Below are 17,145 nucleotides of genomic sequence, written 5' to 3'. Positions count from 1 at the left end.
ACAAGGAATCTAATGAACAAAACAAACTGATGAGTAAAATAGAACCAGAGCCATGGAAACATGAAACAGACTGATGAATCTCGGGATGGGGTGGGGGAGGTTAACCAAAAAAGTATATGCGTATATGTATTACCCGTAGACACAGACAATAGGGTGGTGAAGGCCTGGGGCAGGGAGGGATTGGGTGGAGTGGGGGGAAGGAAGAGAATCTGTAATACTCTCAACAATAAAGATTTTTTTGAAAAATAAAAAAGGCACTATTTAAACTGAAATAACATTCATCTTCAGCCTAGCTTTGGATCAGCTCTGTGGGAATATGCATACATTCAAAACTTTGCACAATGTAGAGTTTAATTCCTTTAGGATGCTCTTTAAGTAGGTAATGTGTGATCTTTCAAACTTTCTTATTTGTAACTTCTATATGGATGCAGACATTTTCAGAAGTCTCCTAAGACAGTGAACATGAAACTTGAATATTCATAAGAAACTCTGGAGGAATTGGTTTAAAATGCAGATTTGTGGGCCCTCTCCCTTGAAATCGTTTTAGCTTACCTTGATGCAAGCAGTCCACATTTTAACTTTGAGTGATGCTGTCTTAAGTGTTAAAATAATCAGGTTTAATTTTGAAGTAGAGAATTAAGGTAACCTGGGCTGTCCATTGGGCTAAATAGCTAATACCTGCTTGGCTGGGCTTCTAGGTGACCTACTTATCTCACTAAGATAAATGTTCCCTTCATTGTCTTCTCTTAATTCCAAAATTCAGTTCTCCAACCTTTGGGATTTTGTGGACTGGGTAAATCTTCACGCACACACACACCCCACCCCACCCCCCCGTACACACACACATGCACACACAGGAAATATCACATAAGCTTCCGATTTTTTATTTTGCTGAATGAGGACATTAAAAATAAACCAACAGTGAAAGAAAGGACATTATACACTTCCTCTCACCACAAGTACCAAAGATAAAACAAATAAAAATCTAGGAAGAACCAAACCTTGTAATACAATCGTTTAAATTGAATACACTTAGCTCTAGGCAAAACCCACTTTATTTTCCTCTTTTAAAAAAATTATTTAGCTATAGTTTAATGAATACTTTCTCGTGGGTGACATTTAAGACCTGCTGCTTAGTACTTGGAACTTAGTGCTTGCCCTTATAAGAGGCACTACCTGAATATGATGAGCAGGCACTTACCTCATATCCTCTGTTTTCTTACCAGTTCGGTCCTTTGGTACAGAAGACAGACCAACAGATCGTCCAATACCACCTCGAGATGAAGTTTTTGAATACATTATATTCCGTGGAAGTGATATTAAAGACCTCACTGTTTGTGAGCCACCAAAACCACAATGTTCTTTGCCTCAGGACCCAGCTATCGTTCAGGTAACTGATAATAATTTTGTCTTGGAGTTGAAGTAAACTTCATGCGTATGACTAGCCTTAGCATTTGCCCCTCTTGGGTTTTCAGGGTTTTTTGTTTGTTTTTAATTTTCCCAATTGAATGACCGACCATATAGCTTACCATTTTCTAGTTCCCTAAATATTTAAAATACCTGGATACTGTTTTCATCTAAGTTTTCCTCTCTAGATCATAAGGGACTAAATAAAGGAAGAAAAAGCTGGGGAATTTATTTATTTATTTAAAATATATCTTTATTGATTTCAGAGAGAGGAAGGAAGAGAGAGGTAGAAACATCAGTGATGAGAGAGTCATTGATTGGCTGCCTCCTGCACATCCCCAACTGGGGATCGAGCCCACAACCCGGGCATGTGTCCTGACTGGGAATCGAACCTCGATCTCCTGGATCATAGGTCAGTGCTCAACCGCTGAGCCACGCTGGCTGGGCCACATGTAACTTTTAACTCCCTAAAAACTTAACTATAGTTGTCCCTCAGATTGCTCAGGGGGTTGATTACAGGACCTCCTGTAGATACCAAAATCTGTAGATGCTCAAATCCTTTATATAAAATGGCATAGGACAAAGCACACAGTCGGCCCTCTCATTTGTTGATTCAGTCAACCAAAGCTATGAAGGTTGGCTAATTTGCATATAAGTGGACCTTCAGAGTTCAAACCCATGTTGTTCAAGGGTCAGCTATATATACAAATAGTGAAATCAGAAGATTATTCAACTGTTCTGATGTTAAATGCATATTATAAGATTATAATTGCTTTTGTGTCTAATAGTTATAATTTAATAGTTTTCTTAAAAATGTAAATATCCAGATTTTTTTCCATTATATATGTGTTTTTAGAGCCTGAAAAAATAACCCATGGTTTTTCTTCAGTCTTCACTAGGCTCATCTACTTCTTCGTTCCAGTCAGTGGGTTCCTATGGCCCTTTCGGCAGGATGTCGACATACAGTCAGTTCAGTCCAAGTTCATTAGTCGGGCAGCAGTTTGGTGCTGTTGGTGTTGGTACGTTTTGCTTTTTTCTTTTTCTTTTTTTAACCATGCATTTTTAGACATCTTGTTTGGTATTCCTTTTGTAACCTATTATTTTAAAGGCTTTATTTAATGCCCTTATTATTGACTAATGGGTCTAAAATAGTCATCTCTTGGCCCTGGCCAGGTAGCTCAGTTAGTTGGTTAGAGCATCATCTCTATATGCCAGGGTTGCGGGCCCAGTCAGAGCACATACAACAATCAACCAATGAATGCATAAATGAACAACAAAATCGATGTTTCTTGCACTCACTCACTTGTGCACTCTCGCTCCTCCCTTTCCCTCCCTCCCTCCTTTCCTCTCTCTAAAATCAATAAATAAAATGGTCATCTCCTGGAATAGTCACTTAAAAAAACAACAACCTAGATGTATCCAATTATCAAATTTCATTGAATGTTATTTTAAGTTTACGTAAGATACATTCATTTAAAGTAAGCATTTTTCCAATAGGATAGGTTTCCAAAGGAATTGGAGATAATGCCATTGTGATTAGGAAATAATAATGCCATGAAGGAGGGTTTATATTATGTTGAATTCGGATTATTATCCCATTTAACATCACCTATGAAAGATGTTCACATATAGCTTATTTGGGGCCTTAATGCATTGTTTATAGTAACAATGTTTTAGAAATATGACACTATAAGGAGAATGTATAGGAGAGCTGGGCCAATAGCGGTCCTACTTGAAGGACAAAGGCCATTTATTGTGTGCAAAAGCTAGATGTAATCAGATCAACTCAGTGGGGTTTTTTTTTTTCGTTTTTATAGCTCTGCATTATGTCTCCTGATGTGATGTTATAGGGAGAGGGGAAGGGGTTACACAATTTGATCTCCATGGTGTTCTTACTGAAAATGCAGATTCTAATCGTGAAGAAATGTACTGTATATATCCAGAAGTCCAAAGGATTCAATGTTGTGAAATACAGACACTTGGGGAGGACACTAAAGAGACATAGCATCCAAATATGTGATTAGATCTGGGTTTTTGTAAAGAGTTTATATAAAGAACGTTGTAGAGACTACTGAGGAACTTTGAGTACGGATTAACTGTTGGATGGTGGTGTTTTTGTTGATTTTCTTAGATGTAGTAATGGTTTTGTGGTTAACCATATAGGAGAATGTTCCTTTTTTAGGAGCAATAGTTTTGAAGTGTTTAAGGGTGATTGTACCCTATCTCGGCAAAAGAGAAGTGTGTATATCATAAAGAAATGAAGAAACAGAATAGGCCTGGCAAGATGTTAGCAGTTGGTGAATCTAGCTAAGGTATTCAAGTGTACACTTTTCAATTTTGACATAGGTTTGACATTTTTCAAAATTAAAAACTATATATATTTCATTCCTTTTAGACTTATTCTTGGATAGGTGAAATAGTGTAACTTTGGTTCCTGTACCTCCCAAACCTATCCAAGTAGTAAAACCAGTGTTAATAATACATATTAAATCTGGGTATACCCTATGTTAGCTATAACTGTTAGAATCCTAATCAAATAAGAGACAATTGCAAGTTGCATTATTCTTTTAAACTTTCACTAAATCAAATAATTTGCTAACATTAGGATTATTATTGTATTTACCTCCTACATTACTGTGAAGTTTGCATGACTTAATATGTATAAAGCATTTGAACAAGGTCTAGCACATAGTGTCTACATAGTAAACATTGCTCTGCCATTCTTCAGAGCCTACCTGCCCCTCAATCACAGTATTTTGTGGTGGTGAAATACATGTTCCTTGTAATGCTTTTATCTAATTTTAACATTATTGGGGTTTGCTGGTTTGGTGTTCTTTGGGTACCACAAAGGCAGATTGTTTTTCATATTGGTAGGGTAATTTTTGTAGTAAAATTTATTTATAAAAAGAAATTTATTTATAAAAACCTTTTTTTATTTTTGTATTGGTGGGATAATTTGTGGAGTGGCTAATTAGAGAACGTATTTAAAAGTTGTTAAACGAGGAGGAGGAAAACTGTAGCGTTAAGGTGACAGATGTTTTATAGAAGAGGTATTAACTCAAATATAGTCTGTTGGCACAAATTAAGCCAAATTTTAAACTATGTCTCTTGTTTTCAACTTTTTTTTTTTAATCCTCACCCAATAACAAGAGACAAAGATGGACATTATATAATGATAAAAGGGACACTAAATCAAGAAAACATAACACTTCTTAATATATATGCACCCAGTCAGGGAGCACTGAAATATATTAAGCAGCTACTCACGGAACTAAAGGGAGAAACAGATCAAAACACAGTTATAGTTGGGAATGTTAATACTCCATTGATGCCCAGCCGGGTGTGGCTCAGTGGTTGAGCGTCGACCTGGGATCCAGGTGATCAGGGTTCAATTCCTGGTCAGGGCACATGCCCAGGTTGTGGGCTCGATCAATGACTCTCTCATCATTGATGTTTATGTCTCTCTCTCTCCCTTTCCTTTCCTCTCTCTGAAATCAATAAAGATATATTTTTATAAAAAAATAATTGGAGGTAAATTAATAGCAGAGCTAGGGAAAGGGCAGTGGGTGTGGTATGACCAAGAACTCAGAAGAGATGAAGGATCTAGAGGAGATGGCCAGCCAGGGAGCACGCGGGGAGGGGGGGGGGGAGCAGGGCGTTGGATCAGGTGAGGGCACAACAGCATAGAGATAGGAATACATATCAGAGTGGCTTATGTCTTGGTCATTGCTCAGAAATACGGAGAATAATGAGATGGATTCAGCTTCCCACAGAATTGAGAGCACTGTCCCACATTTCTGGGTATGTTGTGGGAGGTTATGTGACGCCTTTCATGAGCTAGCTGGGGCTGCAGCCTAACTGGATCACACTCCAAGAGACTCCCATTAGTTCTCATCTTGAGATGCTGTGCTAGGCACTGATGCTGCATTTTAGGACAGATATGAATTAAATTAGGAGACAAAGGGTGGGGGGTAAATGTGAAGGTGAGTAGTAGTTGAAGGAACTGGAGTTGCTTAGCTTAGAAATGAGAAGACTGTGATGGACATGATCTTAGTCTTCAAATATTTTAAGAGTAGATTCCCTGGCCAGTTTGGCTCAGTGGTTAGACCTTCAGCCCATGGACTAAAAGGTCCCAGGTTTGATTCCGTGCCAAGGGCACGTACGTATCTCAGTTGCAGGCTCAATCCCCTGCCCCAGCCAGGAGACAACCAATCTATATGTCTCTCTCATATCGTTCTCTCTCCCTCTCTCTCCCCCTCTCCCTCTCTCCCTTCTTCTCTTCCTCTTTCTCCCTGACCCCGCACTCTGAAAAGCAATGGAAAAAATATCCTCAGGTGAGGATTTAAAAAAAAACAGTGATGGATACACTTTTGTGGAGTAGACTGGTGAAAAGGAAAGTGATAAGAGAAGAGGTAGGCAGATAAGGAGAGGGCCATATAAACTGAGGTGTGTAGTGTAGGTAGTTTGAACTTTTATCTTTAGAGCTGTGGAAGCCATCAGCATTGTAGTAATGTGATTATATTTGTATTTCATGAAAGATTATTCTGAAAGCCATCTTTAGATTGGATTTAGGGGTGGGAGAAGGGCTGTGGAAATAGTTTCTCCTAGAGAAAATTTGCATAGGTTAAATAGGAAGAAGAGAGCACATAATATGAAAAGTGAATGATTGCCCTGACCATTGTGGCTCAGTTGGTTAGGCATTTTCCTGTGCATTGAAAGGTTGCCAGTTCAAGGCACCTGCCCAGGGTGCAGGCTCAATCCCGGGGCGGGGGGGGCATGCAGGAGGCAATCGATGTTCCTGTCTCACATCAATGTTTCTCTCACTCCCCGTTTCCCTTCCTCTCTAAAAAAATTTTTTTTAATTCTTTTTAAATTTTTTTAGATATTTTAAGAATATTTTTTCAAAAGAAAAGTGAATGATCCATAAATACTGCAGAAACTTAAGGAAGAAAGTAGATTGACATAACCTAGCATAACAAAGAATTGGTCCCTTTCTAGGGATTTGTTACTTCCCTTACTAAAACTTTTTGGTTGCTTTAGGCAGAATGCAGCCCCACAATGCCATCCTGAGTAGAAGCATTAAAATGGACTGGTATCCATTGTCTGTTACCTTGTAAATACTGGGACCTGTCTGCACCAACCTTAATGTTGGTGTAGAACGTACCATTTCTGCTACTTCTCTATGCAGTGTGCATCCCTGCTGTCCCATCTAAATAACTGCTCAGGACACTGTTATATATTTTAGAAAAATTTTTGCATCTGGGATGCTGGATTAAATATTGACTTGCTTTTTTCCTATACTGTATTGTCAGAGATTCCTCAAACTAATTTTTGATGCACTTTCATTAATTTCCGGGATTGTTAATTTTTGTAAGTGATACAGGAGGGTGATGAAAATTATCATTAAAATGGTATATTACTTTATATAATGGGAAGGTTTTAAATTTTTAAAAATATTTTTTTGTCATTAAAAAAATCTCTTAAAGCTGGAAGCTCCTTGACATCCTTTGGAACAGAAACATCAAATAGCAGTACCCTGTCTCAGAGTAGCGCGGTTGGTTCTGCCTTTACACAGGATACAAGATCTGTAAAAACACAGTTATCTCAAGGTAAGCTGTTTTTTCTTTCAAATATTTCCATTGTAAACTTCTATACCGGTTTTATCTTTCTCTGACTGTAAGAACTTCTGCAGCTTGCAAATGACCTGTATAATTTTTATTTGGTTCTTTTAAAATTTTCTCCTAACTCCTGTTGTAATAAGTATATGATTGAATGATTTCCACTATTTAGACTTTTTACAATTCCTAGATCATAAAACTGAAGCAGTGAACTTTTCTGTAAGTTTGACATTTTTTTGCAAAGCAAATAAAATATAAATTGTATAATAATACTTAAGTATATCAGATTAATCCCAGAGTCACCACTGAAAATGAACTGTCCTTGATGAATTTGAAATAACAGCTGAGGAAAAAATATTCATTATGCTCTTGCATCTTTCCTAGCATTTTCACAGGATCTAGATCAACAATTTTCAACAGATGTGCTGCAAGAATTTTTAAAACATGTCGGGGCACTGGCCTCTTTTCCCTTAAATTGTCAAATTTAAAAACGATAACAGCTAATACAACAGTAGCCGCTCAGTGTGAATGAATGAAAATTATACAGTACCTGTGGTGGGTTTTTTTTTGTCGGAGGGGCAAAAAATACATTTTTTGGTATACCACAAAATTTCAGTAATTAGTTTATGTGTGCCATGAGATGAAAAAGGTTGAAAATCGCTGATCTAGAGCAATGGTTCTCAGTGTCGACAACCCACAACTGGATCATTTAGAGTGTTTAAAAATGCAGATCCTGAGAATTGCTACATCAGAATCCCTGAAGCTTGTGGGGTCAGCATTTTAATAAGCTTCTTAAACTATCCTTTTTAAATATATTTTTCCCCCATCCAGTCTCATAGCCTTCAGTGGTCCCAAGATTCCAGATCTATTTATATCTCCTGCCAAAGTAGATGTTATCGGCTCATTGCTTTTAAACAAAACAATGTGAACTCATTTCAGAAAGATGCTATAATAACAGGACAATGTTTTCAAAAGCTATTGAGGGTGAAATAGAGCTAATGCTAAACATAATCCTATCTTTCTCACTTTAGATATTTTGAGATAATCGTAGTTACTATTACTCAGATTGATTTAAAATAACTTAATTTTTAAACATTCTAAAGATTTGTTGTAGATGAATTAGAAATACAGTAAGCATTAGGAAAAAAATTAAAATACAATCTCAATACCCAGAAATAAGAAATATTTATATTTGTTGTGCATATTTTCAGACTTTTTTGTAGGTTAATTTAACTGCATATATGTGTTTATGTGTATTGGTTTGTTATTTTATTTTTTTATTATTTCTTAGAGGAAATACTTGATCTTTTTAAGCATTAGTTTCCTAAACCATAAAATGGGACTTTACTGGTAACTAACAGACTTACTATAAGGATTACTTTTTTTTTCAATGTATACATTTAATGTAAATGTGCCTTTAGCATAGTGCCTGGCACATAGAACATGATCAGTAAATGTTAGCGCTCTTAATCAATAGCCAACATTAACCTTAATATAGAAGCATCAGAAAAACTCTTATTAAATCATAAATAAGGATGCCTGTCACCATTGCTATTCAGCATTGTTCTGGAATTTTTATCCAAATCTGGAACACATGAAAAAGAAATGAGGCGTAGATACTAGAAATAGCATTATGTGTCAGTGCCATGATTTTCTACTTAGAATTAAGAGTTCACTAAAAAGCCTAAAACTATTAAGGGACTTAAATTAGAGGGAAAATGTAAAGTAAATGTACAAAAATTGATCGTTGTTCTAAAACCTGATCTACTAATTATGTAGTGGGGATTAAAGTTGATGTTCACAGTAATGAGAAATAGGAATTACGTATAAAATATATAATAAGAAATAAGACCAACTTTTATGATGAAAACTACAAAATACAATAGAGGGACCTAATAAGATAATATAATTAGAGAATCATTTTATTCCTAGATACAGAGATAAAGTATTGGGAAGGCTTTATTTGTCATATTAATTAAATTTATTGTACTTTCAATAAATCTAAGTGGGATGGTATGAGAACTTAATAAAACAGATACACATACTATCTTAAAAATAAACATAGAATTATAGCTAGACACATTTTTAAAATAAAAAGTGATGAGATAGGGCTTACCTACTCGATAATATTTTATGCATAAAATAAAACAGGAATAAATTAAGAGATGAACAAATTCAAGAACAGATCAAAGTATAAATAAGTAATTAGTATATATGATAGAGGGGATGTTAGGACAGACAACTGCCTGGTTATTTGGGGAAAATAACTAGATTACTTCTCATACTTAGAACTAAACTAAATTTTAAATAAATTGTTTTAAAATTTTAAGTACGTATTTATTAGAAGAAGGGAAGTATATTTATATAAAGAATGGCGGCACCCAGCTGGTGTGGCTCAGTGGTTGAGCGTCAGCCCTTGAAGCTGGACGTCACTGTTCACTTCTGGTCAGGGTACATTCCTGGGGTGCGGGCCCAATCCCGAGTAGGAGGCATACAGGAGGCAACTGATCGATGATTCTTTCTCATCATTGATACTTCTCTCTCTCTCTTTCCCTCTCTTCTGTGATATCAATTAAAAATAAATAAATTTTTTTTATCAACTGTAATTTCTAAATTTTACACAATTAAAACACCTAGAATATCAGCTGTGATAAGCATGTGAAGATAGCTCAAGGGGTTTGTTTTTATTATACTGAAATAGCTATTGTATTTATTCCTAATAATATATCTAGTATCACCTGTACTTTTCTTATTTATAACAAAATTGCCATCATTGCTAGTAGACTAATTACAAAGGTTTGTAAAGTACACAGCAAATGAGTTCTTGCTGTGATTGCCTATCACTTGTGGTTCCGTAATACTTGTCATACAGTCTTTTCTCAAAGAAAAACCTGATGAAATAAATTTTACAAACTTAGAAGGTCATTTAATGTAGTATTGTAAAATTAACTACACAATAGGTTTTTCAAAAAACTTAGCACTTGTTTTATAATTAAATCCCTTTATAAGGTTATAAGTGATTATAAAATGTCTTCTCATAGGCCAAAATTTATATAAATAAACCACCATGATTTCCCATTATATACAGTGTTTCCATCAATGGCAGAGTAAACTTTGGCATTAATGGCTGGAAATGGTGATACACTTTTGCAATTGCATACTTTAGATAACCTTGAACTTGGGGAGTATTACTAATGTCACTGAAGCAGCCAGTGTTACAACCACCAGTGCTTTGTCAGCACTCACCAGTTCACCAGTTATTGATATTTGCAGCGTATTTGGGATTTTTTTTTTAATACGCATAATTTTTTTAAGCAAAACATTTTGGTGCAATATAATGAGATATAAGAGCACCTTGAACAGAGATTTATCACAAACATTGTAGGTACAAAAAAATGTGGTGGTAGCACCCGATGTTGCATTCTTCTTTTCATACTGTCACCAGGCTCTTGTAAAAGGAAAAAAGGAGTTAGTAAGCACAAAACCTATATTAAGGGAAAATTTGTCAAAAGATTTTTTAAATGGCAAGGAATGATTGTCACTACTGTGTAATTATCTGAAGGGTTTATTTGTTGCTGGCCTTTTTAGTATTGATGTTTAATTTACCCAAGCCCCTAAGGTATTGAAGAACTTCACCTAACTCTCTAATTCTTTACTTTCTTAATAATAGTAATTTATTGGAGATAATACCTATAGATAGAAAGGTATCACTTTAGACATATCTTCAGAGAGTAGAAAAAATATTAAAGCCTCTGGAAATAATGGCTAAAGTATCAATACAATCTTGTGGTTATGGTTATTGGGGTAAATCTGCATCTGACCTACAACATGATCTTTGATAACAGATTCCTGGGGAATCTTGTACCAGGCAGACATTTTTTAAAAACTTATTTAAACTTTATTTCAATGGGTAGAAATACAGATAAAATTCCAGAGTTTGTTGTTTGGGGTTTTTGTTGTTGTTGTTTTTAGCTAATTGAGTGACCAGCCCACTAAAGATAATCAGTTTTAAACTCTGGTCTAGTAAGTAGATGAATTCAAATTTGCGCTAAGGATTTGAATTGGTAAAAATAAAACTAGACATTTTTTAGGGTCTAGGTTATTTTGAAATCCCCAAAGGATAGGGTAGTTTCTTATCTTTTGGTTACGTTTTAGGTCGTTCAAGCCCTCAGTTAGATCCTTTGAGAAAAAGCCCTACCATGGAACAAGCAGTACAGACCGCCTCGGCTCACTTACCTGCTCCAGCACCTGTTGGGAGAAGGAGCCCTGTATCAACCAGGCCTTTACCATCTACCAGCCAAAAAGCAATAGAGAATCAAGAGCACAGGCGAGGTAGAACTTTAGCTATTTACTAATTCCTTAATTGACTCATCGACATTTTCCATTCACCTTATTTTCATTAAAAAGATACACTTTTTATGAATGATCCTAGAAGGTTAAACTGAACTTGATAGAATGTTCATTCTTTCAAATTTGGCTCAAAGTAGTGATGTGGTGGGGGTATAGATTTGGAGGGTTTTGGTTTTTTTTCTCATTTCTAACTTTACAGAAGTTTTTGATTGTGTCCTGAGTGAATTTGTTACTCTGTATTTTTTATAGCTGAAGTACACAAAGTTTCAAGACCAGAAAATGAGCAACTCAGAAATGATAGCAAGAGACAAATAGGTAAGTTACTTGGATATGAAAGCAGTATTTTTGCTTCTCAATAGAGAGAACACTTGAAATGTGTGGTGAATAGTTGCTATTAAAAAAAAAAAAAGAATGGTGGAGATTCCAAGATGGCAATAGATAAAGTGGAAGCTACAGTAACACTCTCCCAGGATCAAACTGGAATTAGAACTAAAATATAGAAAAAACATCCTGAATAATCAACTGAAGACTAGCTGGAGTGAACCCCCATAACCAAGGACCTAAAATGGAGGCCACATAGAGACTGGTAGGAAGTGCGGAGGCCCAAGAGAGCTGTCCGGGAGCCCACAGGAAGCAGCTGAAGTTCTGGAGGGATATCTCAGCTGTGGGGGCTCCCACTGAGAACTCTGGGGTCTAAACCCCAAGCTGGACTTCCCAGCCCACAGCACCAGACTGAGAAAGGTACTGGTGCTCTGGCTATGAAAAACAGCAGGGGTTTCTTTCTGCCAGGGAGATACTGCTGGAAATATAAGCACCCTCTTAAAGGGCCAACTCACAAAATTTTGTCTGCAGCCACTCACCTTGGGCTCTGGTAAAGGGAAGGCAGATTGGACTAGAGCTGTGTGAGAAAAATCCAGGGTTCCGCCTTTGGGGATAAAGCTCAGAAGGTGGCCATATGGCTTCCTGTGCTGAGTCATTCTCCCCCCGCCCCCCGTACTATAGAGGATATTCTCCTCAGGCAGACCATTCCTATCCAAGCAGCTTTTGTCCTGTCCTGTTGGAAAACCTCTGGCCTCACCCTGTGGAGTTTATACCTTGCTATGGTCTACAGCCCAAGGCTCATTAAGAGACTAAGAATAATAGTCAGCTCTGGATGCTTTGAGCCTTTCCCTTATCTGCTTGTGGACCCTGGGCTTGGGAAAGCACACCTTGGTGCGCATCTTGGTCTTTTTCAAACGCACCTAGCCCCAGCAGAGGAAGCTACAAACTGTGGGTCACTGATAACTCCAAATAGGGTACCCAGAGCTAGTCACAAGCAATGTCTGACATTGGCCTGCACCAGAGACCCTCCAAAAAGACTGGGAGTCCTACCAGATCTACCTGATACATAGAAACAAACCCAAACAGGAAGCCAAAATGGGGAGACAAAAAAAACAAGCCCCAAATGAAAAAACAAGAGAATTCTCCAGAAGAGCTAAATGAAATGGAGATAAGCAATCTATCAGATACAGAGTTCAGAATAATGATTATAAGGATGCTCAACAGCATGAGAAAAGATGTGGAAACTATGAAGGAAATTAACAATGACATAGTAGAAATAAAAAATACATTGGAAGGGCTAAACAGCAGATTAGTGGAAGCTGAGGATCAGATCAGCAAATTAAAAGACAGGGTTGAAAAAAGCACTCAATCGGAGATCCAAAAAGAAACAACAAGTTGCCTGGCTGGCATGGCTCAGCAGTTGAGCATCAACCTGTGATCCAGGGGATCGTGGTTCAGCTCTTGGTCAGGGCACATGCCTGGGTTTCAGGCTCGCCCTCTAGTGGGGGATGTGCAGGAGGCAGCCAATAAATGACTCATTATTGATGTATCTATCTCTCTCTCCCTCTCCCTTCCTCTCTGAAATCAATAAAGATCTTTTTTTTTAATTTTTTCAAAAAAGAAAAAGAAACAAAAAACAAGAACAGTTTAAGGGAGCTGTGGGACAACATGAAACAACAATATCTGCATCATAAGAGTACCATTAGATGAAGGAAGTAAGCAAGGGTTAAAGAATCTGAAGAAATAATAGCAGAAAACTTCCCTAGCCTGGTAAAGGAAAAAGTCGCACAAGTTCAGGAGGCACAGAGTCCCAAGCAAGAAGAATCCAAACAGGCCCACGCCCAGACACATCATAATTAAAATGCCAAAAATTCAAGCAAAGAATCTTAAAGGCAACAAGAGAAAAACAATTTGTTACCTACAATGGAGATCCCATAAGGCTGTCAGCTGGTTTCTCATCAGAAACTCTACAGGCCAGAAGGGAATGGCGTGAAGTATTCAACCTAATGAAAAGCAAGGATCTGAAACCAAGACTACTCTATCCAGCAAATCTATAATTCAAAATAAATGGTGAAATAGAGAGTTTCCCAGAAAATCTAAAGGCTAAAGGAGTTTATAAATGCCACCAAGCCAGCATTGCAAGAAATGTTAAAGGGACTACTGTAATAAGTAGAATGCTTGGTAAGGCTCCCCTGTGAAGCTCTCTTGACCAGGACTTTTGTTTGTTGGGAGTATTTTGATTACTGCTTCGATTTCATCACTTGTTGGCCTATTCAGGTTTTCTGAATTCATCCTAATTCAGTTTTACATGGTCTCACTCATATATGGAATCTAATGAACAAAATAAACTGATGCACAAAATAGATACAGAGACATAGAAGCATGGAAGACTGGTGAATTTCAGAGGGAAGATGGGGGGAGAGATTAATCAAAGAACTTATATGCATAACCCATGGACACAAACAATAATGTGTTGAAGGCCTGATGGAGGGTCGAATGGGGGGGAAGGAGACATCTGTAATACTTTCAACAATAAAGATAAATATTTTAAATTAAATAAAAAGTCACATAACAAAAAAAATGAATGGTTGTCCCAGCCAGGTGGCTCAGTTGATTGGAGCATCATTCTATGCACCAAAAGGATTGCAGGTTCAATTCCCAGCCCTGCATGGCCATACCTGGGTTTTGGGTTCAATCCCCAGTAAGGGCATGTCTATGACACAACCAATCAGTATTCCTTTCTCCTCCCTCTGTCTCCTAAAAGTTGATTTTAAAAAATATTCTTGGGTAAGGATTTAAATAAAAGAAGAATGGCAAGGGTTGGTGGCTATAAAGGAGTAGCACAGGAGAGTTTCATTGTGGTAACAGAAAAGTTTTTTATTTTTTGGTGGTAGTTGTATAGATCTATATATGTCGCCAAATGTCATGGAAGTATACATAAAGACTACCAAAAAATGAGTACATGCAAAATCTGTTGAAATCTGAATGAGATCTGTAATGTAGTTAATTATAGTATACCAGTGTCAATTTTCCTGGTTTTCATAATATACAGTTAGGTAACTAAAATGTTAGCTTTGGAGGGAAAGCTGGGTGATGGGCACATAGAACCACTCTGGACTGTTTTTTCAGGGGTTTTGTTCTTGTTGTTTTGGGGGTATTGGTTTTTTGTTTTGTTCTGTGGGGTTTTTCTGTTTGTTTTTTGGTCTATTTATTTTAAAATAATAGGTTTTTTTAAGCATTACATTTCTGGAATAAACCCTATTTGATGGTAGGCGACATTATTATGTGTCTTTCACTTTCGTACTATCTTTTGTATTTCTATGTTTTTGTGTCAGTTTCATATTAGCGTTATAAAATTGTTTTCATTGTTTCTTATGCTTTTACAAATAGAATTATCTGTACCTTAAAAGTTTGACATTTTCTCATTTAAATTATTTACCCCCTGAGCCTTTTTTGAAGTAATTGGCCAGGAACTTTAATTTTCTTTCATGATTATTGATTTAATAAAATTGTATACTTTATCTTTTGTAATCTATATTATTTAGTGAAATTCATACTTGCTAACTTAGTAGAAAATAAATTATAATTTAAAACTCTTCCAAATTAAAAAGTTAAGGCAATGTGTAATTACCTTACTCAAGTAAGAATTGGAAAATGGCCTTTCACTCAATTTTAAAAAGCTAGATATATTTTAAATGTGTAAACACCTCATTTGTCCTGTACATTTTTATATGTGTTTTTGAATGTGCTTTGTGCCATAGTATACAGAGTTTCTGGTTGCTACTTTTTTAATTTGGAAAAAGAACTATACTTCCATCATTTAAAAGTTATATAAAATAATAAATAAAAGTTATCTTTCCCCTTCATAATTGATCACCAAGAGCTCATTGACAGAGCAGTGGATATTCTTTTAGATTTTTTTCTTATAATATGTAGATGTAGACTATACTTAAAATCACATGAGGATATGTTTATTGATTTTAGAGAAAGAGAGAGACATTGATGTGAGAGAGAAACATCAATCGGCTGCCTCCCTTACATGCCTGGACTGGGGGTGGGACACACAACCCTTTGATGTACGGGACCATGCTCTAACCAACTGAGTCACCTGAAAAGGCCAACTTTTTTTTTCTTCCTCAAGACAGAAAGATCATGCAGTACTTCCTGGCTGTAGCCAAGGCCTTTTTTAATAGTAAAGTTGGATGTTTTAAATACCCTGCTTAACGCCCGACTGGGCGTGGCTCAGCAGTTGAGCATCTACCTAGGATCCAGGCGATCAGGGTTTGATTCCCGGTCAGGGCACATGCCTGGGTTGTGGGCTCCATCAATGACTCTCTCATCATTGATGTTTCTATCTCTCTCTCTCCCTCTCCTTTCCTCTCTCTGAAATCAATAAAGATATATTTTAAAAAATAATAATAACTGCCCTGCTTAACTAAATTTAAGTGTCTGGATATGCTGCTGGTTTTTTCGTGGTTGGTTTTCTCAAACTTGGGCAGTTTGCCAAACTTCAATGAGCACAAACCTGTTATTCTGTAGTCACTTCTGATCTTTGTCTGGAGGTCTGTATTAAAGATTATAGCCCAGCTGGCATGGCTCAGCCATTGAGCATCTACCTAGGATCCAGGAGACAGCGGTTCGATCCCCAGTCAGGGGCATGCAAGAGGCAGCTGATCAATGACGCTCTCCCTCTCCCTTCCTCTCTGAAATCAATAAAAATAAAGATTACGCATAATTCTAATCACTGAATTGATAATGCTTTGTGCTCTATATGTTTCTGTTAACTCACATCAAGTAGTCATATTCCTGGTTGATGTTTTTTCTATAACTATTTCTCTGGCACTGGATATAAGTCCTGTTATTATATTGTAGAGAAAGACTAGGTACAGGAAGACTTGAATAATATGGAGCCACTTAGAGGGAGACAATAAAGATGGAGTAGGAAGTGTTTGGAATGTTTGAGACCTGGTGCTGCTTGTCTTTCGTGTTATTTGTGATGTGGAAATAATGCCTCCACCTTGCAGTTTGTTCTGATTCATGTTCATTTATTTTTCTTATTATAAATCTTGGTCCCTGTGATCCTTTCCATAAAAGACTTCCTAAATTTTGAGAACCCACTATGTGTTTGGTACTCTCTAAGTATGAGATATAAATAAGCAAAACATAGACCCTGCCCTCAAGGAGCATACAGTTAGTACCAGAGTCTCCCACATTGTTTGGTTGTACATTCTATCAGCTACATATATGAGTGTAGACCCCATAAATATAAATTTCATGTATACTGTTTATAAATTTCATGTGCACTATATTAAATGTTAGTGAAACTTTTCTTTTTTAAATAAAAAACAAATGTAATGTATAACTTGTAAGCATTTCTGTTGACCACTTAATATAATAAAAAAATAATGGCTTCTGTCTTAAACCAGCTTATTTTTTCTTTATTAACATA

The 17,145-nt window shown here is 36.6% G+C and overlaps 1 protein-coding gene across 2 annotated transcripts in view; it reads left to right on the top strand.

Annotated features, from left to right (window-relative positions):
• LSM14A (LSM14A mRNA processing body assembly factor) overlaps nt 1-17,145 on the top strand; it is a 48,404-nt gene that overhangs the window by 23,312 nt on the left and 7,947 nt on the right. Inside the window, exons 2-6 of one of the 2 annotated variants that reach the window (XM_016221041.2) lie at nt 1,227-1,390; nt 2,297-2,426; nt 6,894-7,016; nt 11,181-11,357; nt 11,625-11,690. In XM_016221041.2, coding sequence (XP_016076527.1) covers nt 1,227-1,390; nt 2,297-2,426; nt 6,894-7,016; nt 11,181-11,357; nt 11,625-11,690 — 660 coding nt within the window. The remainder of the gene's footprint in view (nt 1-1,226; nt 1,391-2,296; nt 2,427-6,893; nt 7,017-11,180; nt 11,358-11,624; nt 11,691-17,145) is intronic. The other variant, XM_016221042.2, reaches the window with a different exon arrangement.

The sequence above is a fragment of the Miniopterus natalensis genome, chromosome 18 (genome assembly GCF_054644295.1).
Source record: "Miniopterus natalensis isolate mMinNat1 chromosome 18, mMinNat1.hap1, whole genome shotgun sequence".
NCBI classification, from domain to species: Eukaryota; Metazoa; Chordata; class Mammalia; order Chiroptera; family Miniopteridae; genus Miniopterus; species Miniopterus natalensis.
The sequence above is the reverse complement of the archived record's forward strand: the minus strand, read 5'-3'. Positions and strand labels throughout refer to the sequence as shown.